This window comes from Typopeltis vanoorti, chromosome 14 (assembly GCF_054136105.1).
Source record: "Typopeltis vanoorti isolate ZY-2024b chromosome 14, IOZ_Tvanoo_1.0, whole genome shotgun sequence".
NCBI lineage: Eukaryota > Metazoa > Arthropoda > Arachnida > Uropygi > Thelyphonidae > Typopeltis > Typopeltis vanoorti.
This window is the reverse complement of record NC_143562.1, coordinates 15,430,726-15,456,835: the sequence shown is the minus strand read 5'-3', so window position 1 is coordinate 15,456,835 and position 26,110 is coordinate 15,430,726. Positions and strand designations below refer to the sequence as shown.

The 26,110-nt window shown below is 36.8% G+C and overlaps 1 protein-coding gene across 3 annotated transcripts in view; it reads right to left on the bottom strand.

Moving 5' to 3' along the window:
• LOC150099255 (sodium/hydrogen exchanger 9B2-like) overlaps positions 1 to 26,110 on the bottom strand; it is a 285,631-nt gene that overhangs the window by 27,090 nt on the left and 232,431 nt on the right. For all 3 annotated transcript variants that reach the window (XM_090403898.1, XM_090403899.1, XM_090403900.1), the window contains exon 11: positions 1,820 to 1,956. In XM_090403898.1, the coding sequence (XP_090260024.1) occupies positions 1,820 to 1,956 (137 nt within the window). The remainder of the gene's footprint in view (positions 1 to 1,819; positions 1,957 to 26,110) is intronic.

Here is a 26,110-nt window from a genome sequence, read left to right as displayed (position 1 = left end):
AATGGCTACTCCTTCTTTTCCTTGATTGTCATTGTCTGAATATAAGATTTTATATTTATTGCTCAGAAAGATCTTGCCAGTTTTTGTCTTTTTTGTTTCAGTCACCCCTATTATGTCAATCTGGTACTTATCTAATTCCTCAGCTAGCTCCATTTCTTTGCCCTTCAGGCTTCTTATGATGATAGTACCGATCTTTAAATCTGGTGATGTTGAGTTGATGCGTTTTTTTCAGATTTGTTCCTGTAGCTGACTTTTCACTGTTTACCCTATTCCCTGGTGAAAACAATGGGGGCCTTGTTTAATCAGGCGACGCCCCAGCCAGCATGAAATTTTGTCATGTTGTACCATCATTTTATAATTTGGTTTAAGTCAATAATAATTACAATTTGGTCGGCTAAATCCCAAATTGCCAGCCCATTCTCGTTTGTTCAGTATGCAGGTAGATACCCAACAGGGTGCACCACAAGAAGGTGAGGATTGGACGTTAGGTCAGAAGCCCTGGTCGGTTCTCCACATTCCTTTAAAGGCAATGTGGAGGTCTCCTCTCAGTTATACAGTTTGATCCTTAAGCATCAAATACTGTTTGTTTAATTATAAGACACAAGTCTGATATGCGATGTAACTGCTCATGACACCAATCTTCTTAAACAATGATCTTTCCTTCAACAGTGTTCTGTATTTGCTGGCCTGGTTGGCCAAGTGGTTAGTGTATCAGCTCTATAACCAAAAGGCTGTGGGTTCAAATCCCGCTGTAGGCATGGATGTTTGTGGGTGAGTAGTAGATGGTGATGGTGTAGTTGGTGGATTGAGTGGTGGAGATGGAAAGTTGTAAATTAGGTGCCCTCCTCGATGAGTCTTTGCACTTCTTGGAGGTGTCACGTAAAAATAATTATGTGACACAACAAAGAGAATTTCAATCGAAACTATTTCTTATCCTCAAATATATTAATAAAAATTAAGCTAACTAACCAACAAGAACAACTCCATAACACAATACAAACTACTGTGAATCCACATTCAAGTACAGCAATACCTCAATTAATGAGCCCTCGATTAGTACATCATTTTTTTTCTATACCCAAATTTGATTAATGTGCATATATATATATATATATCTTAAAAATAAATGTTACAGAGTTTAAAAATTTTACATCTACACATTTTTTTATGCTAACTATTTTAAAATATCACTCACCAGGATGAAATAATTTAGTTACCGATTTAAAACATTTTACAAAATTATTTTTAATGGCATACTACACTATTTCTATGCACACAGTTGTATGAAAAAAGAAACAGAATGCCTGCCAAACTACATTAGCTCAATTCTTTGTTAAGAAGTAGAATAATAAATTTATATTCTGAATATGTTTTATTGTCTTTTCAGCTTCATGGTTTCCTTTAACTAGCCCCTGAGATATACCCTAATAATTTTATAAAAAAATTAAGGGTCAAAAAAGAAATTTGAGGGACGAATTATACTTTTTTCCCGTAGGTTATTATATTCGATTAGTGCATTTTCGATTAATGTGCCTGTTTTAAAGAACACATTAGGCGCATTAATCGAGGGATTGCTGTATATTTTATAAACTTCAGCGATATGTTTAAACATTGCAATGCCAACAGTGTACTGTCACTACATAAAATAAACACTTAATAAATATCATTTTGATATTATAATTTTGTATTTCAATTGCTTAATGATTTAAAGATAAGGAACAGAAAATACCAAAATCAAGATAAAAATCTGACTACAATCACAGTTCTAAATTTTTAATCCTACATAAACATAACTTTGAATTAAACTTCATTTTCTTACCTGTACAGTAGCCTTTGGAAGCCAAGCAATAGCAATAAACAGTTGTTCCTTTAAAGAAAATCCAGCTCCAAAGACAACCAGAAAAGATATCATCATTCTTATTAGCAAGCCCACACCTAATGTGGCTACACCCATAGCTATAAAGCAAACATCATGGAGGTTACATGTGATAAATATTATTTAATGTGATTTAAAAAACTATGTAAGTAGATAACCTATCAATTAAAAGTTCAATTAATTTTGATAGCAAATTTAAAAGATATAGAAATGATTTACTTTAGATATTATAGGTGGATGAATGTAGACCAAAGGGAAAGAGAGAGAGAGAGAGAAAGACCAGCAAAGCCAGAACAGGCAAATTCCTAATCCTTGAAGAGAAGAAGAAGAAGAAATATGCAGCACCAATTTTACTAAAGCTGACTCCTGGTGTTTGGTACTTACATAAGTAACTCATTGTTTTCCAGAAAATAGAGCATTTGGATAGAACAGCATTTAAACCACCATACATTTGATTGAATTTCAGGATAAGCTGACTCATCGGCAAAGATATTCAAAAATTAGTTTAGTTACATTAATTTTTGAAGAAAACTTTGTGTGTGCATAAGTGAATGTGTATTGAACAGAATATATGCCCTTTTAAGAAACTAAAAAAATTGTTCCTTGGGATTTTTTAATTCACCTTTTTTTAGTAATTCATATGCCATTTTTTTATCATATTTATGAAGAATTATAGTCATGGTTCATCTATATTATGCTCAAGCATATGGAAACAATAGTTGGTGTATGAAGTTACTTCATGATTTTATTTATTTATTTATTATTATGTTTTTATATACTGAGAGCAGGCAACATTACTGAAGTTACTAAATATCCCCCCCCCCCCCCCATCTCCCAAAGCATATATTATCTCTAATTGTAGTGTATTTAACCATCCAAATATCTTTCTTTTATTCTCTGAATAAAAGAAATCACATTATAATTTCTACCATGAATACAAAACTGTTGGTTACTTCAACCAATACCAATGATTTAAGCTGTCCTTCAGTTTCTAATACCTTAATGGAAGAATCAACTGATGAAATGCAACAGATCTGGTCCTTAAATCAGCAACAAATATGAGTAAAAGGGTATCTACTTCTAATTCAAGAGTAAAGCATTCTTAGAATTGTGTCACTGAGGTGATCTAAGAATGCATGCAGTTCTTCAAGCGTGCGCACACACGCACTCTTTGGAGATCCATTTTCTTAGTTTGACAGGTATTGTATCCGAGGCGGGCTGTTCCCATAGAAGCCCCAATCTTTCTGTTTATATATTCAATTTCAAAACTGAAAATTACATAATTGAATTTAAAATTCAATCCCCAGTGCTGTTAAGATAATGCTTATGGTATAAGAAGTAGTAATATCATAAAGTCTTTGATGTCATGATATATATTATATATATATATATATATAGCCTCTGATGACTGGTCTCTGATCTGTGGTATAATTGCAACATCTGCATGAAAGGAAATGCATGTCTGGATGCTTTCAAAGGTAGTAGCCCAATCCACAAATAGGATCTAAGTTATCAACCTACCAGTTTCTGCAAATCTAAATATTACATCAAATAAATGCAGAAATCAGATGAATTCTTTGGTGGACACAAATTGATCAATTCTTATTTCTAAGAATCTAAGAAAATGGATCTAAGAAGATAAAAAGTTCTATATGGTAAGACAATGAAAATAATGCAAGTTAACTATATTTTTTATGATCAGCTGTAATGATCAAGTTGGTACAAATAATGAAAAGCATCAACAACTGCTCCAACAGAAACTGCAGTATCAGGGTGGATAAACATTATTTGGGAGAGAAACAATGTAAATGGCAAATTACTGAAGGAACATATAATTTGGAATAGGTTGCATGATTTTCCAGCATAAAATAACATCAAGTAACCTGGTGTCATCAGATTAGATGGGAAAAAGAAAATCAAATAGATTATACTTCCACAGCAGAAAGTGCAGGAAAATCATATTAGATGTATGAAGTAAAAGAAATGCCAATATTCAATCAGATCGCCATCTAAAAACTGGATTATGTATTTGAAAAACAAAAAAAGTTCTTAATGATACAGCAGATATGGGATATGCTAAAAGAAATAAAGGGTGATTATCAATGGAAATTTGGAAACTAGATGTAAATTATATAATACAATGGATAGTTGGATAATCTGGAAACCTTAATCAAATGGTCAGTGTTTATTTCTCTAGGTTACAACAAAAAGATCCTAGCACAAACCAGGAGTTGCATCCCTTGGGCAATAACACTACCATACTTAACAAGATTGATACATGCTGCCTAATTGTTTTCCTGGCAGCTGTGCTACTGAAACCGAAATCTAAAGAATATTTTGATTTGTTACTCCAAACCACAACTTTTTTAATGGTTTATTGTCTAATCATGGCAAGCTCGAGCAGGGTTTTAATGTGATTTTTATAGATTTCAGGTAGCAGCTCCACAAAACAGATCATGCAAAGTTAAAGCATATATTCAAGCTTAACTATTGATGGTTATATTTTATGATTTAATGAAGGCAGCATATAAGAATGAATTAAATAATGGTTTAATGTTTCCAAATATTTCATTTCTGTTGCAGAACATCATTGGAAATACAATATAAAAAACTCATGTGAACACAGGCAACACAAAGCAAAGTGCACATGATTGCATTTAAAGCTTCAAGTCCAAGAAGGGAGAGTGCTTTATAAGAGCTTATTAATAGGAAGCCTTCATTGTGGTTTCTACAATGGGGAGTTTTACACAATCATAATGTTATTACAGCAATCCCTACTGGATCAGTAGACTTGTCATGGGTAGTTCATTAAACTAGCAACTTATCTATCATATTGAACTTCAAAGCCCATTTAAGCTCTCAGCATTCAAAATTCATTCTGGCAATAAGCTCTACTTATTTATCACTCTATGCAAAAAATCTACTCCTCACACTCCTCTTCATCACATCTTTACACAACTTCCAGGAATGACCACTTGTTCTTCCCTCTCACCTTCCACTCTTTTTTTTTTTTTTTTTAATCCTCTCTTCTATTAATCTCGCAAAATCCTCTCAATGACATATCAACGGTTTTTTTTTGCATATCTATCAAACTCTGCAATTTACATTCTCTACGTAACCAACATTTCAGAGTCTGGGATTGCAATGATTGTTCATCTTTGGACCCCTCCAATGTTTCCACATTATAATCAGATCTAAGCAACCAAATATGAGCACAATAGTACATGTGTGATTAGGGTCTGAATGATGATTTATACAGTGACACAACCATCTCTTTACCCCTACTTGTCAACATACTCCCTATCATAGTTGCAATGTGATGCATAGCCTTTGTAACAATTACAATGTGCTATTTAAACTTCAGTCCACTGTCGACTTAACTCCCCATCCCCTATTTCAAATCTCATTCACTTCCTGAAGCACAGCTTCAACAATACATCTCTGCACTCCAAAGTAGAACTGTGCACTTATTAATATTAAAATCAAAACCTCATTCAAGCCTATTCAAATCTTCATGAAGGGAATTAACATTAGTAAAAGTCCTTATAATTCTCCCCAACTTTGCATCATCAGCAAACAACTGAAGATTCCCAGAACAATACCAACACATTATACACAATGTGTTGGTATTGTTCAGAGAGCCAATCTACAATTTGTCTAACCAACCAATTATCCATTCTCATCTTCTAAAGTTTTTACAATCTGTCATTTGGTAATCAATCAAATACCTATGCCTTGGACACCTTTTGTCAATGTTTTAGGGTGGAAAATATAGGAAAATTATAGGAAAATATGACTTCTGCATTACTTTAACCTTGGTATCTCCACCCCTGGGTCTGGCTCCCACTGATGAGACCTCAATAAAGTCGAAATCAGTCTTTGTAGTGACCCTTTCCATAATGCATAGCATTATACATGTCTGCAAGGAGATGTTCTTTGTATTATGGGATATTAAGGCAAATGATGTAAATCATACCACCTTTGCCATGCGTTGTCCCAGTCCTGAAAGATACTTCAGGCACAAACTTTGTTTGCTTACACTTGGATAATGGATTAAATCAAGTATATAATTTCTTGGTATCTTTAATTTATAATATAACCAAGTGAAAAACTTTCAACATGGTGAAACATAATTAGCACAACTGGAGAAACAATGGGACAATGCACCCTTTGATTCCAAAAGACCCAACTTCCATTCTCTTCATGATGAAAGGATATTTATATCTGATCAGGCCAAAGGAAATTCCAAAGAGTTCTTTTGCTATGTGGTGAATAAAAGGAAGAATGACTTTAAATGAGTTGGGAGGTAACAGAAGCAAACAAAATAGTTGAATTACTGAGTGATCATTTTGCAAGCATACAATCAAGGTCTAGATATTCTACTGCTAGAGTGATCATTATAATATTGAAGAACCTTAAGGCAAATTGCTCTCTCTCTCTCTCTCTGTGTATATGTGTGTGAGTGAGTGAAAACACTGCCTGAAGTGGCATGAAAAAAGTTTCATGTTTGGTCTCTAGAGCAGAACTTCTGGATCAAGTTAAAAAATTCTCAGTTCACCCATAGTACTAATGTACAATAAGTTTTTTACAACCTTTTGTGGGTAGGAGAAGGAGAAAAAATGACCATGGGATTAGATGAGAAATCAGTGCATGTATTACGAGAACATGCAAAGGAGCTGGCAAGCTGTTGGCCCCAGTTTTTAGAATGTGCCTAGAAAATGGAAAGAGGAACAAAATAGTTTTGCTCCATAAAGGAGGCTCCAAGACAGAGGCAGCAAATTACAAGACAATCATTATCTTAAGGTGGTGTCAGAGAAGTTGATGAAAGACAGAATTCAAGACTGGGCAGACAGGAATATGATTCTCTACAGAGGAGAGCACAGTTTTGTGTTGTTCCTCTGTAGAGATGTCCCATGGTGTCACTTTTTAATAATAAAGTGACAACTGATCTGGATAAAGGAAATAACTACACAGTGATACTGCTGGACTTTGTAAAGGCACTTGACAGGAGACTACAAAGAACTGTGCTACATATGGGGATGGATAGATAGTAAAGAGTAGTATATAGGAGAATTCAATCCAGGAGAAGGTGGGTGACTTGTGGTTTATTTCAGGGTACTTAATACTTGGGTCTAGCTCTGTACATAAGTGATATCGGAAATGATTTAAGGGGAAATATTCAGTTGCTTGTCAATGATGCAAAGCTAGGAAGAGTGACAATCAATGAAGATGATATAGAGATCTTACAGAATGACTTAGACTGACTGACAGTATGGACAAATGCTAACAGCTGCAAATTTAACATGACCAAGCATAAGGTTATGCACTCTGGGATGAAGAGATTGCAAGCAATATAACTACAGTGATGAAATTTGAACTGCAGGAAATTGATGAGGCCAGGGATTTTGGGTGTGCCTGTTGACAGGGAGAAGTTTAGAGGAATACTTCGAAAGCAGTCAAAATAGCACATCAGATTATGTGGTTGTGGAAGAACACGCTAATAAGAAGGAATAATAACCTCATAGGTTATTATTCGTCTTTAAAATACAAGGCTTTAAGAAGGCCACATATTCATGCAGATCTTGTTGAACGGATTCCATGGTGATGAGAAACCAGTGGAGAGGATTGAGAAGTGATATCAAGATTCTGGCAGGACTATAGAATGCCTCCTATGAAAATAGACTGGTCTGGTTTGAAACATAAGTTATTAAAGGGGGGTCTGCAGGATCCTGAGGACTTCTTTCAATACATAACAAGAAGTGAGTGAACGGGGAGGGGAGGGGGAATCAAACATGGAAATTGTGCGAGTCATTAGCAAGGGTATACTTTGCTGGGAGGGGGTTGCCAGAAATAGTTGCGTTTCTTCAGTGAATTAATTCAAGGAGAAGTATGATAAGTATTGTGTGAACTTTGATTAGTGTGGGCTTCCCATAATGAGTCCAACTCCATTGAGATACCAGAGAAAATAATGTCATCCATTGAGATACCAGAGAAAATAATGTCATCCATTTCAACAGCCTTATAAACATTTAGCCCAATCAGTATTTGATGCTCCTCTAATATCTACATCATTTGCCTCCTTTTTAGGTGCTGCACAACACATTACACCAACATAATATCAACTGATAAAGGTCTCATTAAATATGAGGGGGATCTGGAAAGTTCTGATAAGCACCTAGAACAAAAATCAAAAATATTTTTCCAGAAAATATCTTTTCTTTTAGGATATATAAGAAGGCATGAAATTAATTAATTTTTGTTCTAGGTGTTCATTAGAATTTTCTAGACTTCCCTCGTAATTCTGCTACATTCTTTGCCAGAGTCATACTATTACCATAACTATTCAGTAATTATTATTATTACACCCTCCACAGAGTCGACAGACTCAAGGTGAATTTCAACATTCCATAATTTTTTTGCCTCTTATTTGCCATTTGGCAGAAGAAATGATGAATTATTTTTGGTCTGATTGGTCCAAAATCTTTACCAATGCTTGTCACCTTTCTAGCAGCATTTTATGTCCTCATGCAGCTGATCATTACCAAATCTTGTATCTCCATAACATTTTCTTTTCACACACTGCTTTCCTGATTTCACTCTATTTCTTTGCATGATTCTTGATAAAGAATTATTGCTTGTGTCAGATAACTTATTATTATTATTATTTTGACACCTCCAGGGAGTCCAAAGACTCATCGAGGGAGAGTGTGCCGACAGCATCGAACGATTGGTTCCCTTCCAACTACTAACCACGCTCAAACTTACTTAACTGAGCCATTAGTAGCAGAGGCTCTACCAATTGACCAACCTTTGCCGGCAAACTTAAACATACCCAGACTGTTATTGTTTATAGATTTTAGAGCTGCTTATGATAGCATACACAAATCTAATTTATTTATTGCAATGAGGGAACTACATGATACTTCAGAAATTTATTGCCTTATTTAAAGCTACAATGAGAAACACTCAATGTCAGATTAAAATTCAACACATTTAAAAAATGGTGTTTGACAAGGGGATGCATCAGCTTGCTTACTGTTTAATATAGTGCTTTAAAAGATTTTCAGAGATGCTGGTATTAATACAAGAGGAACTATATTCTACAAGTCAGTACAAAGTTCTAGCACATGCAAAAGATATCAATATTACAAGGAGGACAAAAAAAGCATTGAAAAAAAATTTTTATCAGTTTGATCAACCAAGAAAAAACAAAATATATATCAGTAACAAGAAAAACTTGTGATAATAATCCTTCTCAAATCAAAATTGGTTCCTATAAATTTGAAACTATATGTAACTTTATATACCTGGGATCTGAAGTTAATTATAAAAATGACATCAGTGGTAAGATTCAGAAATACATTCTTTTCACAAATAGATGACTATGGACACAGGAAAACTTAAAGTTGCATATGATCTCAAGAAAAGCAAAAATAACTCAATACAAGGTGCTTATAAGACCAGTATTAACTTCATCATCGTCGTCATCAAATTCCTGACATGTACCCTCAAGGGGTGTACAGGATTTGATAGTACTCCATGAAAAATTTACATCTTTACTAACTTCCTATCTACAATTTTTCCTCCAAATCAATCTGTTACCTGTCAAGACTGCAACGTTATCAGAGCTTACATTTCTGTCTTCTAAGGCACTTTCTACTGCATCCCCACCTATATCTTGGTCATCTTCTGGGTCTTTTTCCTGCCAACTTCGCAGATAACACTTGTTTTGCTAATCTTTCCTCTCCCATTCTGTTTAAATGACCATACAACCTGAGATTAGCTCTGCTAACACATTCCTGGATGATAACAACATTAAGTTCTTTCCTAATATCCTCATTTTTAATATGATATTGCCATTGATGCCATCTGTTCATGCCTCTAATCTTTCTCAGGACTCTCATATCTGCAGTCTCTAGTCTTTGGTCAAGTGTTTTACTTCTGAACAAGCTCTCAGATCCATAAGTTAAAATTGGTTTGAACACTGCCTTGTATACAGCTAATTTATGTTTTGGCTAATTTCTCTCTTATTCCATATAAATGTATTCATACTTTTATTCATTAACTTCTCTCCATACCAGCTTTGTTGATTCTGTTGATTCCATATTTAATTTATCATCTTCACTAAAAATCGTGCCTAAGCAGCTGAAATGTTTTACTTGTTCTATAGGCTCTCCATTCACAATGCAGAGAATGGAGAGCAATGCTTCTGCCCATTTTCATTGTCTTGTTATTGCTGACCTTCATACCATATGCCACAGAGGTCAGTTTTGGGGGCACTGTTGTTCAATTTGTATATAGAAAATGATGGTACAACATTACAAAATTTCATGCCGGCTGGGAGATCGCCCAGTTAAACAAGGTCCCCATTGTTTTCGTCAGGGTACCAGAGCGAACAGCGAAAAGTCAGCTACTGGAACAAATCTGAAAGCACACCCCAACTCAACATCACCAGAGTTAAAGATCGGTACTATCAACATAAGAAGCCTGAATGGCAAAGAAATGGAGCTAGCTGAAGAATTAGACATAATTCTAATTCTTCAGCTAGCTGAAGAATTAGAATTATTGTGTAAATTGTGTAAATTAGAAGACAGAAACTGGTGAGATCTTTCTGAGCAAAAAATACAAAATGTTATATTCAGGAAATGACAATCAAGGAAAAGAAGGATACCCATAGTATTCAACACAAATACAAGACTACTCTTGATGAATGGCATTCAGTCTCAAGTAGAGTAATGTGGGCAAATATCAGAATGAGGAATTGGACAATGAGATTTATTTGTGCCTATGGTCCCACAAAGGGTTCTACTAAGGTAGAAGTGGAGGAATATTTTGATGCTTAATAACTGACACAACGAAAAAGGAAAAGTTGGTCCTTGTTGTGGATCTAAATAGGAGAATAGGAAATGATTGTTAGACATACAAAAATATTTTGAGAAAATTTGGAGAAAAGAGCAATGCTAATAATAATGGCAAAATACCTTGGATTTTTGCTCAGGACATGGACTGGTTATTACTAACACCATGTTCCAACATAAAAATGTGCACAAATTCACATGGAGAGAAGAGTCAAGGAATAAGAAAAGTCTCATTGAATGTTATTGTTGATAGTGATGTTTTCTCCCTGGTGCAGGACACCAGAGTGTACACAAGATTTGAAATTGGAAGCAATCACTATTTAATCTTGATCAGGATAAAATTGAATTTCGTATTGAAAAGAATAACATGTAAGAAAGTTTTAAAGCGAATAAAAGTTGAGCAGCTCTCAGATTTGAACTGTAGACTAAAATGCACAAAGATTATTGAATTAAAAATGAAAGAGTTTGAGAACAGGAACCAAATCTTGGAGATTCAGTGGCAAATCCTGAAGAAAACATTGATTGATTCAGCCAGAGATGCATGCAGTGAGGTTGTCTGCAAGGATAGAATTAGAACTCCATGGTGACAACACAGAAAGTTAAAGAAGCAGTGAAGGAAAAGAAGAAAGCACATCAAAAGTTCCTGGCAAATAAGTCAGCTTTTGCTCTTAGAGAATATAGAGATGAATGTAAGAAAGCTAAACACTGTGTAAAACTGGCTAAACAAAAGTCATGAGAGGACTTTGGCAAGAAAATAGAAAATAAATATCAAGAAGGTGGTAAGATATTCTGGAGATTGTTGAAGAAATTTAGAAATGGAGGAACGAGTGCTGTTAAAGGAGTTAGAGATGATAAAGGTGACATGAAAACGCGAGAAAAAGATATCCTTGAAGTATGGAGTAATTACTTTCAAAAATTGCTAAATGAAACAAGCAGTGATAGCACAGGTAAAAAACATTCAACAGGCATACAGTCAAGAATAGATATCCATACTTGAAGTAGAAAAAGCCATGAAAGGTTTGAAATGTGGAAATGCAGCAGGATTGATGATATTTGACCAGAAATGCTGAAGTATGGTGGTATAAAAGTCTAACAGTGGCTGCACTGCATAGTTCAGAAAGCCTGGACAGAGGGACAAATTCCTGATGATTGGAGTAGAGCTCTCAGAGTACCCTTATATAAAAAGGGAAATAAAACTGAATGTGAGAATTACAGAGGTATTTCCCTACTGAGTGTTCTTGGCAAGATCAATGCAAGTATACTTGAGAAATGGTTGAGAAGAATTGTGGAAGAAAAGCTTGATGAAGAACAAGCTGAATTCAGGCCAAACAGAGGCTGTCAGGATTAGATGTTCACTTTACGACAAATAGTTGAGAAAGCATGGGAATATAACAAAGATCTGTATTTAAGTTTTGTCGATCTGGAAAAGGCATATGACAAGGTGCCAAGAGAGACGCTATTCAATACGCTACAGTTATATGCTGTCAATGAGGCATTATATCAAGCAATACTTAGTCTTTATTTGAGTTGTAAGTCAGCAGTTAGAATTGAAGGAAGTACAGGAAGATGGTTTAATGTTAAATCTGGGATGAGACAAGGATGCAAATTATCCCCTCTGTTATTCATTATCTATACAGATCATTGTGAAGGAAAGTGGTATTCAGGTCTGATATCAAAATTGGAGATGTTAATCTCAGCTCTTTGCTTTCTACGGATGATAGATTCCCTGACTAAATTGAATAACTGTTGTAATAGATATGGCATGAAGGTCACCAATAAAAAGACAAAGACAATGAAAATTGGTATAATCGTTGAAAATGTCAACTTTTTTTTTTTGAATGGAGAACCTGTGGAACAAGTAAAACATTTTAGCTACTTAGGCACGATTTTTATTGTAGATGGTAAATTAAATATAGAAATAGAAAACAGTATCAACAAAGCTGGTATGGTAGGCAGTCAATCGAATAAATTCACATGGAATAAGAGAGAAATTAGTCGGAACATTATATTAGCTGTATACAAAACAGTGTTCAAACCAGTTTTAACTTATGAATCTGAGAGCTGGGTCAGAAGTAAAACACTTGACCAAAGACTAGAGACTGCAGATATGAGAGTCCTGAGAAAGATTAGAGGCATGAACAGATGGCATCAATGGCAATATCATTGAAAGGAAAGAAACTTGACATTGTCAACATCCAGGAAAACGTTAGCAGAGCTAATCTCAGGTGGTATGGTCACTTAAACAGAATGTGTGAGGAAAGATTAGCAAAACAAGTGTTCTCTGCCAGGAAAATGACCCAGAGTAAGACCAAGATATAGTTGGATTGATATGGTACAAAGTGCCTTAGACGATAGAAATATAAGATCTGATAATGTTGGAGTCTTGACAAGTAACAGACTGATTTGTAGGAAAATTGTAGATAGGAAGTTAGTAATGATGTAAATTTTTCATGTAGTACTATCATATCCTGTACACCCCTTGAGGGTACATGTCAGGAATTTGATGATGATGATATTGGTTTGGGTTTAATTAGTGATATCCAGCTTTTTGCAGATGGAGCAAAACTGGGAAAAGCAATGCACAAAGTGTATACTTTGCATTCCATCGTTGGTAAGCAACGATGCGATGCAAAGTATACACTTAGTGGGGAAACTTTAACAGAAGTAGAGGAGATCACAGATCTAGGAATGATGTTGGACAAGGACCAGAAATTGAGGGGCCACATTGCAAAAGTTGTGAAGACATCACATTGAATAATGGCAATGATGCGGAGAACCCTGACACACAGAAATAGAGAGGTTATGATTCTATTGTATAAGGCCTTGATCAGGCCTCTTATGGATTATTCTGCAGAGATTTGGTCGCCAGATTTTCATGGTAACGAGGATATGTGGGAAAGGGTACAGAGAAGATTCGCAAAGGCTGTCAGTGGTCTTTGGAATGTGGAGTACGAGAACAGACTGGGAGAATGTAAGTTGCAGAGCCTCGTGAATAGGAGGAAGGGGGGGATATGTTTGAGACATATAAACTGGTCAGGGGTTGTTTCAGTTAGACATGGAAGAGATTTTTCATAGAATTGGAGAGGGGAGTAGAACAGGAGGCCATTGCTGAAAACTGTATAAGGAATGTGAGTAAAGGAGTGAGAAACAGGTTCTTTGCATGGAGGGTGGTTGGTGAGTGGAATGTATTGCCTGAGTGTGTTGTGGACACATTGAATCAGTTTAAGACGCAGTTGGATAAGCATTGTATGCAATAGTGAATACCTCCCACAATGAGTCTCTGACTACATTGAGGTCAGGTGTTGATGATAATAATAATAATAATAATAATATCTATTACAGCAGTTATTCAATTTAGTCAGGGAATCTTGCAGACTTGTAGCAGATTTATTTAGAAGTATATCATCTGCATAAAGCAAAGAGCTGAGATTAACATCTCCAATTTTGATATCATGTTTAATACCACTTTCCTTCATAATGTGATCCATACAGATAATGAATAAGAGAGGGGGATAATGTACATCCTTGTTTCACACCAGATTTAACATTAAACCATCTTCTTGTACTTCCTTCAATTCTAACTGCTGACTTACAACTCAAATAAAGACTAAGTATTGCTTGATATAATGCCCCATTGATATCATATAGCTGTAGCGTATTGAATAGCTTCTCTCTTGGCACCTTGTCATATGCCTCTTCCAAATCGACAAAACTTAAATACAGATCTCTGTTATATTCCCATGCTTTCTCCACTATTTGTCGTAAAGTGAAGATCTGATCCTGACAGCCTCTATTTGACCTGAATCCAGCTTGTTCTTCACCAAACTATTCTTCTACAATTCTTCTCAACCGTTTCTCAAGTATACTTGAATAGATCTTGCCAGGAACACTCAGTAGGGAAATACCTCTGTAATTCTCACATTTAGTTTTATTTCCCATTTTATAGATGGGTACCATGAGAGCTCTACTCCAATCATCAGGAATTCATCCCTCTGTCCAGGCCTTCTGAACTATGCAATGCAACCACTGTAAGACTTTTATACCTCCATACTTGAGCATTTCTGGTTGAACATCATCTACTCCAGCTGTCTTTCCATATTTCAGGCTTTTTCTATTTCAAGTATGTTTTTTATAACTGGGATGTCACTGATTGTTTCATTTAGCAATTTTTCGAAGAAACAAAGCTAATAATAATGACAAATATCTGTTGGATTTCTGCTCAAGAAATGGACTGGTTATTACTAACACCATGTTCCAACATAAAAATGTGCACAAATTCACATTGAGAGAAGAGGCAAAAAATAAGAAAAGTCTCATTGATTATGTTATTGCTGATAGTGATGTTTTCTCCATGGTGCAGGACACGAGAGTATACAGAGGATTTGAAATTGGAAGCAATCACTATTTAGTTTGAGCAGGATAAAATTGAATTTCATATTGAAAAGAATAACATGTAAGAAAGTTTTAAAGCGAATAACCTTGAGGTATGGAGTAATTACTTTGAAAAACTGCTAAATGAAACAAGCAGTGATGACAGCACAGTGGTAAAAAACACTGACCAGGCATGCAGCCAGGAATACATATCCATACTTGAAGTAGAAAAAGCTATCAAAGGCTTGAAATGTGGAAAGGCAGCAGGAGTAGATAATATTCGACCAGAAATGCTGAAGTATGGTGGTATAAGAGTCTTACAGTGGCTGCACTGCATAGTTCAGAAAGCCTGGACAGAGGGATGAATTCCCAATGATTGGAGTAGAGCTCTCATAGTACCCATATATAAAAAAGGAAATAAAACTGAATGTGAGAATTACAGAGGTATTTCCCTACTGAGTATTCCTGGCAAGATCAATACAAGTATACTTGAGAAACGGTTGAGAAGAATTGTGGAAGAAAAGCTTGGTGAAGAACAAGCTGGATTCCGGCCAAATAGAGGCTGTCAGTGTAAAGGATCTTCACTTTACGCCAAATAATCGAGAAAGCATGGGAATATAACATAGATCTGTATTTAAGTTTTGTCGATTTGGAAAAGGCATATGACAAGGTGCCAAGAGAGAAGCTATTCAATACGCTGCAGTTATATGGTGTCAATGGGGCATTATATCAAGCAATACTTAGTCTTTATTTGAGTTGTAAGTCAGCAGTTAGAATTGAAGGAAGTACAGGAAGATGGTTTAATGTTAAATCTGGTATGAGACAAGGATGTACATTATCCCTTCTGTTATTCATTATCTATATGGATCACATTATGAAGGAAAGTGGTATTAAACATGATATCAAAATTGGAGATGTTAATGGCAGCTCTTTGCTTTATGCAAATGATGTTATACTTCTAAATAAATCCGCTATGTCTGCAAGATTCTCTGACTAAATTGAATAGCTGTTGTAATAGAAATGGTATGAAGGTCATAAATAAAAAGACAAAGACAATGAAAATAGGCAGAATCATTGAAAATGCCAACTGTGTTGTGAATGGAGAACCTGTGGAACAAGTAAAACATTTCAGCTATTTAGGCACGATTTTTACTGAAGATGGTAAATTAAATATAGAAATAGACAACAGAATCAACAAAGCTGGTATGGTGGGAAGTCAATTGAATAAATTCATATGGAATAAGAGAAAAATTAGTCGGAAAAATTCGCTGTATACAAGACAGTGTTCAAACCAGTTTTAACTTATGGATCTGAGAGCTGCGTCAGAAGTAAAACATTTGACTAAAGACTAGAGACCGCAGATATGAGAGTCCTGAAAAAGATTATAGGTGTGAACAGATGAAATCAATAGCAATATCATATTAAAAGCGAGGATATTAGGAAAGAACTTGACATTGTCAGCATCCAGGAATGCGTTAGCAGAGCTAATCTCAGGTGGTATTATTGTGTCCTGAATAAGCTATGAAATGTTTATTATAAAATATTCAGGTCACAACCTTAAATACAACTAAGGCAGAGAATATGGAACGTTGGCAATAGGATAAGTGTAAGCTGTTTACAAGTACAAAACACTTCAAATTTAGGAATTTCATGACTGTATTAAGTATGAACCAGATATAGAGATCCATATAAGCTGGCAAATCCATTTGAAAAAGCCAGTTTCTAGTACTAAATTAGCTAGGCCTATGAGTCAGCGTTCAAGAGTCACCTTTGCCATCCTGCATTATGGAAAAGAAGGGAGGGAGAGAAGTATTATAAAAGGAAACCTAAGCGTCTTCCAAGAAAGGAAGGCAGACACACGTGCGAAAAAAAATAGAGGGAGCTAAGGTGATCGAGGTTAGCACACGTGACCGCGTTGACACGAATCGCAAAGTTCAAGATTTGCTGAGAGGAAAGAGTTAAACAAAAAGGCTTTGCAAGCACGATCCCAGATCTTTTTTTCCCTAGATTCCTGGTTCCTGATCTCTCGGAGAGTTTTTGAGCTCGTCGGGGTAAGTTCCTGGCTTATCGCGGAAGGCATTTGGATCGTCTGTCGTAGCGTTGGTATTGGGCCTAGCTATATCCGTGCACTGGATAGCTGAGCGACGTTGTGCGATGGACAAACCAAATTGATGCCGTTCCAATCAAGGTGATGTCACCTTGCCATCCTCCCGGTTTCTCACAGAGATTCTACTCGTACAGATCTACGGAAGATATGCTCTAAAGCGACTATATTGAAGGCCTTGATGACCAGACAAGGCAGAAACAAGCTTTAAGAATTCAAGGACAGACATGGTAATGTAGATTTTTGAAATACTAATTCCAGTTATAGAAGAGTGTGAATTCCTTGTGAGGACATTTGTATTGGACTGAACTTAAGGGACTGTAAGAGTTGCCTACAACTAGGCACACCACAGACTGACAACATGAAATTAGTGATTATTACCTGAATAAGGGAATCCCAGGACCAGGAACATTTATCTCTTTTGTGACTTTTCTCCCTTCACGGTAATTAAGCCTAACGCGAAACAGACAGCAAAGGCAGGTTATTAAAACGTGCATATGATTGGTGCGGTATTAACAAAAGATCGCGCAACCGAAAGATAAAAGCATAGCTGACAATTGAGTTGAAATGCTAACTCTCTTCAACTGAATTCCATATGTGAAACTGCCATAACATTCATTATATATATATATTACTTAGTTTTAACACTTTTACGAATTTTAACACGTTCGGTTGAATTTTATTGTTGCCTTGGGAAATCGAACTCACACACATCTAATTAATAACAATAGTTTTTAGTTAGATACTGTGTTTGCCCATGCAACATATGGTTTTGTTTCAGTCTATACAGCATAGTTTCTGTATGAGGGGACATGTGATTCATTAATTAGTGTGTTTTTATCCCAGTTGTCTGTAATTGCACTATTTGTTGAGAAATACATTACACAGACTCCTCATACCTTATTGACTGGCATAATAAAAGTACTTGTTTTTATTGCCTCTGCAGTATAGTGGCTGTTAGTGTCGTTTACCACTGCAAGCGAGTTACTATCTCCCCACATGAACTTGTTTAAGCTTTTTTTTCATGTGTGAAGTATATGCGAAACTTTTATTGGTAACAGAAAACTAGCTCGGATGACAGTGATAATATAAAACGAGTTTTGATATGTATATAAAGTCAATATCAACAGTCCCTGATTACGAACGCATGATGAAAGGGACAGGAAGATTTGGAGCTTCCCTGGAGAGCATTCGAAGTAAATACAATTAACCACTGCTTTGAAATGAAACATATGAATAAACAATATTTACTAATATTCATTAAGCGCCGAAATACGCAGGAAGCAAAGTTTGTGAACCAACACCAATGTGTGAATTTTTGCATTCAAATATAAAAAAATAACAAAAAAGAAATAATAAATAATAAAAGTTAAATACGTTTCTTTTGAAATAAAAAAAAATCAACTTAGTCTTAAAACATTATAAATTTGTTTTCATTATTTCACGGCCCCCCCTGAACAAAACCTACGGCCCCCAAGGGGGCCGCGGCCCACAGTTTGGGAAGCGCTGCCTTAGACGATAGAAATATAAGATCTGATAATGTTGGAGTCTTGACAAGTAACAGACTGATTTGGAGGAAAATTGTAGATAGGAAGTTAGTAATGATGTAATTTTTTTCATGTAGTACTATCATATCCTGTACAACCTCTGAGGGTACATGGCAGGAATTTGATGATGTCCTTTAACATATGGAAGACAAATTCTAGAAACTACTTCTTGAGGAGGATTAAGACGAAGGCCATAATTATTGATTATTTTATCCATATTTTTTCCCTTATAATCATTAGAGATCGGGTCCATATTGGCAGAAAAAAAGCAGGCCCAGATTCCTTCACAACGGTCTTTCTCAGGGCTCTGTGTTATCCCCTACACTTTTTATCATCTACGTGTATTATCTACCTCATACCAGATCAAGCAAGTATATGTATGCCAATGACCTAGTGATCTTAAATCAATCCACCTCCTCCAACCTAGAATCAACCTTGAATACAGACTGAACACCCTGGAAGAGTACTTTAAGCAGTGATACTTGAAGCCAAATCCAACGAAAACAGTGTTCTCAGTATTCCACCTGTACAATGCAGAGGCGAATCGACAACTCAACCTTTCTTTCTGTGGAAAAATGGTAGAACACGAGCCTCACCCAAAATACCTTGGGGTGAGCCTGGACAGAAGCTTAACCTATAAAAGACACATCATCAACCTCTCCAATAAAATTAAAACCAGAAATAATATCATTTCAAGGTTTGCTGGAACAACCTGAGGTTGTGGTGCAGAAGTCCTAAGGTCATCGGCACTAGCCCTCACATTCTCTGCAGCAGAATATTGTGCTCCTGTCTGGGAAAGAAGTACACACACTAACATTATAGACACCCAGCTAAACTCTACCATGCGCACAATTAGTGGGACAGCGAGAAGCACCCCTCTCTCCTGGTTGCCTGTTCTATCTAACGTTGCTCCACCACACATACGGAGAAGACAAGCCTCAATTAAGGAATTTAATAAAGCAGTGAGCAACCCACTCCTGCCTCTACATCAGACTATCATAAACCCACCTAGTCTACACCTCAAATCTAGAAAGCCTCTCTGGTCCATGGACGAACTCTCTTCAGCTGCGCTGCCATCAATATCTGACATATGGAGAGAACACTGGTCCAACAATCTACCAACAAACGGCTTCCTGGTAGAAGATTCCTGTGCTCTGCAGCCTGGTTTTGATCTTCCTAGGAAGATTTGGTCATCAATAAACAGGATCAGAACTAGCCAAGGAAGATGTGGTTAACTTCTACATAAATGGGGGCTGTCAGATCACCCTTATTGTGATTGTTCTCCCGTGGCTCAGACGATTACTCATATTGTGTACGACTGCCCAAGGTGCCCAATTTCACGGTGGTGGCCTACAGGACATCCACAAAGTGACGGATGAGGCCTTGGATTGGCTTTCCAGCCTGGACCTTGACCTGTAGTTGGTGTGGCGGTGGTTATGGAGGACACAGAAGATCACGGTCCCGTCTCACCATGAAGTTGTTATTTTCATAGTCACTCTCATAGTCCTCGTCATGGTATCAACAGAACTCCTCCTCATGTTAAAAGATGATGATGTAATGTGAAATGGGCCTCCTCTAATGGATCAAGTTTTCTCACATAAGACACAACTGCTCTCTAATTAAACCTAGGATACAGCTACATTTATGTTGTGAAGTGTTGTGAGAACATGCAGCCTTGTCATACTTGTTACAGTAGGACGATAATTGTCCCTAGCTTGATTATAAGTTACTTTTGCTTTAAAAAAAAAAAAAAGGAAAGACTTGGAAAGCTGGTTGTGCTTTTTATGTAATGAACTTTTATATGTTAAGATTTTCATCATTTGTTGCTGGAAACTGTGATTGTACTTTTCACTTACTAGTTTCATGTAGCCATAAGCATAAATAAATAAATAAATTAGAGATGAAGGAAGTGCTGATAAATAATAGACATTTCATTGTTTAGAAGAGAATCAGCAGAACAAATTTATGACTTCCCTCAAAAAATGATTTATAACAACTCCATATTTCTAACAGGGGTGATGATGTGAGTCAGCATTAAGCTATTTGGCTGGTATGAGTTGGTTTTCTGTATACAGAGAACTGCAGACTGCCATTATTTTGACGAAGAATGAGAATATCCAGAAAAGGAAGTCAGTTGTTATCTTCTACTTCTAGTGTAAATTTGATTCTTGGATTTACTGAATTAATTTTCTCAAGAAATTCATCGATATTGGACAAAGAACAGTAAAAACATCAATCAACATATCTGCACCAAATTTATGGCATAGGTGGAAAAACAATGAGAACATTCCATAAAGCAATTAGCTAGAATAGAGAAATAGGAGATCCCATAGCTGTTCCTTTTATCTGCTTATATAATTTGTTTTGACAACTGAATGGGAAGGGGCACTACCCAGAAGTGATACCAAAGTTAATGATGCATTAGTCATATTTCCATACAAGTAGTCAAAAGGGGATACATCTTATTACTAAAATACTCTGGATTAGAGATAGATGTTGGAAATTTTTTACTTGGCTATACTATAAATTAAAGATGCCAAGAAATTATATTTTTGGTTTCATCCTTTATCCAAGTATAAGCAAGCAAAGTTTGCGAGTGAAGTAACTTCATGAAAAAGATGAAACCAAGAATATAATTTCTTGGCATCTTTATTTATAGTATAACTAAGTGAAAAAACTTTCAACAATATTTTTGTTAAGATTTCTCAAATGATAAGCTTAAAGAAAGCATTTGCAGGGAGCCTCAAGAAAATTAACTTCAGATGAATAATTTAAAAGAACAATGACTACAGCTGGAAAAAAAATATACATGTACTCATTTCAAAACTCCGATCTAGCCATAAATACTGTTATAACTTGAACAGCATGTAAACCTTTAATCTATCGGTAAATCATTTACAGCTTTCAGGACAGATACAAACCACATACATAATGTACACATAACAGCACTCAATGTTCGAAATGTCCTCCTTTTGCCTTCATCCATGCATGAAGTCTGTGAGGCCACATAACGATGATGGCATGCACAACATCTAATGGAAATGCTGCCGCTGCTTGCTCCAAATCCACCTTCAGGATGGTGATGCTGGAGTGTAGTTTCTTGCACGCTACTCTCTCAAGCTCTGACCACAATTTGAAGTCCAAAAGATTCAGATCAGGACTTTCAGATGGCCAATCAGATAATGATATGTGGTCGAGCACATTCACCTCCAACCACGTTGTGTGGTCCTTATCTTGTGTGCAGGGGTTGAGTCATGTTGAATGGTTCACTGCCCACTGTGAAACAAGGTGTTGTTCAGGGCTGTACCACAGGCTAAAGCAGTGTCTTGATACACTTTGGCAGAGTGTTTTGACCCCTTCTTGCAGAAATGCAACTTGGATACCCCAACACATCACCCCCCCCCCCCTCACCAAACCATTGCTGATACAAGGTTTACCTTGCTGAATCCTGGGTGCTATGGCACATGCTGTGCAACCATCTGGGTCATATATATATATATACTGGATTATTTTAGTGGTTAAACGACTCTTCAATGGAGAGGATATCTCTGTGCCTGTTGTTTGCGTACTGCCAGAGAAGTACCTTTGAGTTTATCACCCTCTGCTGCATACGTTGTGGTTTTAGGAAGTGTCCAGTAGAACGATGATGGGCTCTCACCTCCAGGTCATCAGTTAGCACGTGTGACATTGTTTTCTGCAAGCAGAGGCATGCCTTCACAAGCTGTTGCATCCTAACACAGCATGGTCGACTTGTTCTTTAGTGGGCAGATGCATCTTCTGTATCATTATAATGGTTAATAGACCAATACACAAACATTTTTTGAGGTTTGGAGAGTTTCTTAGGGCTGAGGCTGATTCCATAAATAGTCTTTCGAATTTGTATTTGCTATGGTGTATTACTGTAGCTTTTTTCCACCGAATTCTGTAGCATGTATCCAGAGCATGGTCTGCAAGACCAGAATGGCCCTACTTGTGAAAACGGATGTAGTCCTTGTGTTCGAAATTCTGATATTCGCTGTCCTGCCTGTTTGGCCAAAATAAGCCAGTTTACAGTTGCAAGGGACCTGGTATACACCAGGTAGGTCTAGGGGAAGTGGTTGGTCTTTAGTGGAGCGGATAAGGGATGCCAATTTTCTGTATGGTCTGTAAAAGGAGGTCAAGTCATGTTTTTTTAAGATTTTGGTAATTTTTTCTGAGGTGCCTCGGATGTAGGGAATGGTGATGAATTTAGAGTAATCCTTGTTATGGAGGTGGGGGGGGGGGGGGTTGTGGTTTGTAGGTTTCGATATTTTTTGGATTTTTTTTGGGGGGGGGGGGGTAGCCATTGGCTGAGAAAGTGTTGAGGATGTGATTTAGTTCAGTGCCATGTCATTAGAATAGATTAGTTTAGCCCTGTTGTATAGTGTTTTCACCACTCCATATTGTTGTGTGTGTGTGTGGGGGGGGGGGGGAAATTGTTGGTGAATGTACCTGCCTGTATGGGTTGGTTTTCTATAAACTGAGAAAACCAAGGTTCCATCAGGCTGGCGGGTGACTAGTGTGTCTAGGAAAGGGAGGCGGTTGTTTTCCTTTTTTTCCAAGGTGAACTTGATTCTGGGGCGTTGGTTGTTTAAGTGTGTTAAAAAGGAGAGGAGTGTATCAGAGCCATGTGGCCAAATAGCGAACACATCATCAATGCAGTGAAGCCATATGGTTGGTTTTTGTGGGGCAGAGGCTAAGGCTTTTTCTTCAAAGGTCTCCATAAAGAAATTGGCCAAGGGTGGGGAGAGTGGTGAACCCATGGCTGTCCCCTCTATTTGTTTGTAGAATTTTCCCTGCCAAACGAAATAGCCTGAGTTCATTGTGAACTGAAATAGGACTGAGATATCGGGAGAAAATTTAGCTTGGATTAGCTCTAAAGTTTCCTTGAGTGGGACATTTGTGAATAAAGAGGAGACGTCAAAGCTGACCATTATGTCAGTATGTTGGAGTGTAAGGTTTTCTATGCTGGCTTTGAAGTGGGCTGAGTTTTTTATGTGTGATGGTGTGTTGCCAGTATAGTGTGTGAGCGCATTGGCCAAATGTTTAGCTAATTTGTATGTGGGGGAATCAATGCTATCCACTATGGGACGTAATGGCACATTTTCTTTATGTATTTCTGGGAGTCCATAAATACGGGGGGGGGGGGGGTATAGAGTTAAACGGCTTTAATCTGTTGGTAACTTCTACAGGCCAAGAAGTGACTTTCTTAAGGAGCCTGTGAAGTTTTCTAATTTGTGAGTTGGTGGAATTGTATTCAATAGGGAGGTAAGTAGCCCGATCTAATAGAAGAGCATTAAGCTTACCTGTGTAGTCCTTTTGGTTAAGTACTACAGTTGCATTTTCCTTATCCACTCTGGTGATAACTATTTCTTTATTATTCCTCATTTCCTGCAGAGCTTTATATTCCTTGTTGGATATGTTGGTTTTTGGTGGTCTTGCTTTGGAGAGGACACAAGCTACATTCAGTCTTACACTGTTGGCGATTTGATTTGGAAGGTGGCAGATTCCGCGTTCGATCTGGATCATAATATCCTCACTAGGTATTTTTCTCAGAGCAATGGCGAAGTTGTGGCCATGTGAGAGCATGTTGAGTGCTTCAGGGTGACTGAAGAAAGGTTGATTATGGTGTTGGTAGGTTGTTTTGGATTGACGGTCGAGTTCTTTTTTAATTTTTCGAATTTTTTCATCTGTCGACCTCGTATTTTTTCAAATTCTTTGTCTGTAGCGGTACATGAGACGTCATGTAAAATTGACCAAAGCTTGTGATTTAAAGTGCACGAAAGCTCTTCTTCAAAAACACGAATAGCTTTGTTTGTGTCCGCTAAGAGAAACTGCATAGTGGCGATTTGTTCCAAAAGCAAAGCGTAGCATGGTTATAGATATGGAGAGCTTTTTGTGAAACAAAACGGTGCTTGAATTTTACATAATTCGGGATTACCTGATTATCCCGGCAGTGTTTTAGGAAAGTTAGACGATTTAATTGTCTAGACAACTTCAACTTCATTTTACCATATTGGCGGGCCTTCCGTGTGATCGCATCTCCGTGGATGATGGTAATTCTCATAGACAGGCTTATACGTTGGTTATGCATTACTAAATCACTTAAGGAATTGACAACGTAGATACGCAGACCTTCAGCTCAATAGCCAAGAACACCTACTTAGCCCACTAGGGAGCACCATCAGGACTTTTAGGAGAACAATAGCTTCATCACTTCATTCTCAGTTATTGTGTTGTGGTGCCTACGTGCACGTGCCTTTTTTGTAAGTTCCTTTTGAAGATGGCAACGTGACGTTGCCGAAATATCGGAAATATTTATTAAAGTGTAATTTAATTTATATTCGTATCTACGTTGTCAATTCCTTAGGTGATTTAGTAATGCATAACCAATGTATAAGACTGTCTACGAGAAAACATCCTATTGATTTCGAGCATTTTTAGTGTGTTGAAAATAACAAATAACAGGTATCTGCAATCCAACCTAGTGAAGTACTATTACAGCTATGTGGTTCTCATAATCTCCATATTGCATGTTAACCTGTATAGCTAGAGAACTCTCTCTATCTACTGATAAACACAAGAATGTTGCTTGAGCACAGTACTATTAATGGAACCAGACTCACACACAATTCTGTTGGTCGGATTATATGGCAGTTGTAACAGTATTTATGGCAAGATTGTGTATAAGAGCAAAATTTCCTGATTTCAAAATCCTAGTTGAAAATGCACTAAGAATTTTGAAAAAGTAGGTTGTAAAGAATAAATTTTTGCATAATCATTTAGAGTATTTCCCTGATAATGTCAGTTCAATAAGCAAAGAGCAAAATGAAAGATTTTACCAGAAAATAAAAGATGAGAAGGAGGCACTAGGGATGCAGATTACTGTTGGTGCAAATAAAAAGCAAACTAGGTATGTATTACAAAAATCAATGATTTAAGTTAAAAATAATAAGATAATCAAATTCCTGATACGTACTCTCAAGGGACATACAGGATATTACTGACTGACTGACTTTCCCTTTTCAGTTGTTTCCGACCGTAGGTGACCATGTAGGCATTGCCCACAAAGTATTCCTGGCGAGATTTTTACAGGGTAGTTCACCATTGCTTTCCCCAACCATCCAGTTTTATCCAGGCTCTGGACCGGCATATGGTTGGGACGAATTCATGACTGTAATCCATGTGCATTCAGGGGGACAGTTTGCCTATTTGCATGAGGAAAAACCCCAGATAAACTGGGTAGAAAAACCCTGCTGTCCACGCCCAAGACTGGCTAACTTGGCTATGTCTGAGAAAGACCCTTAAGCTCCTCACATTGGTGACAGGAATCGAA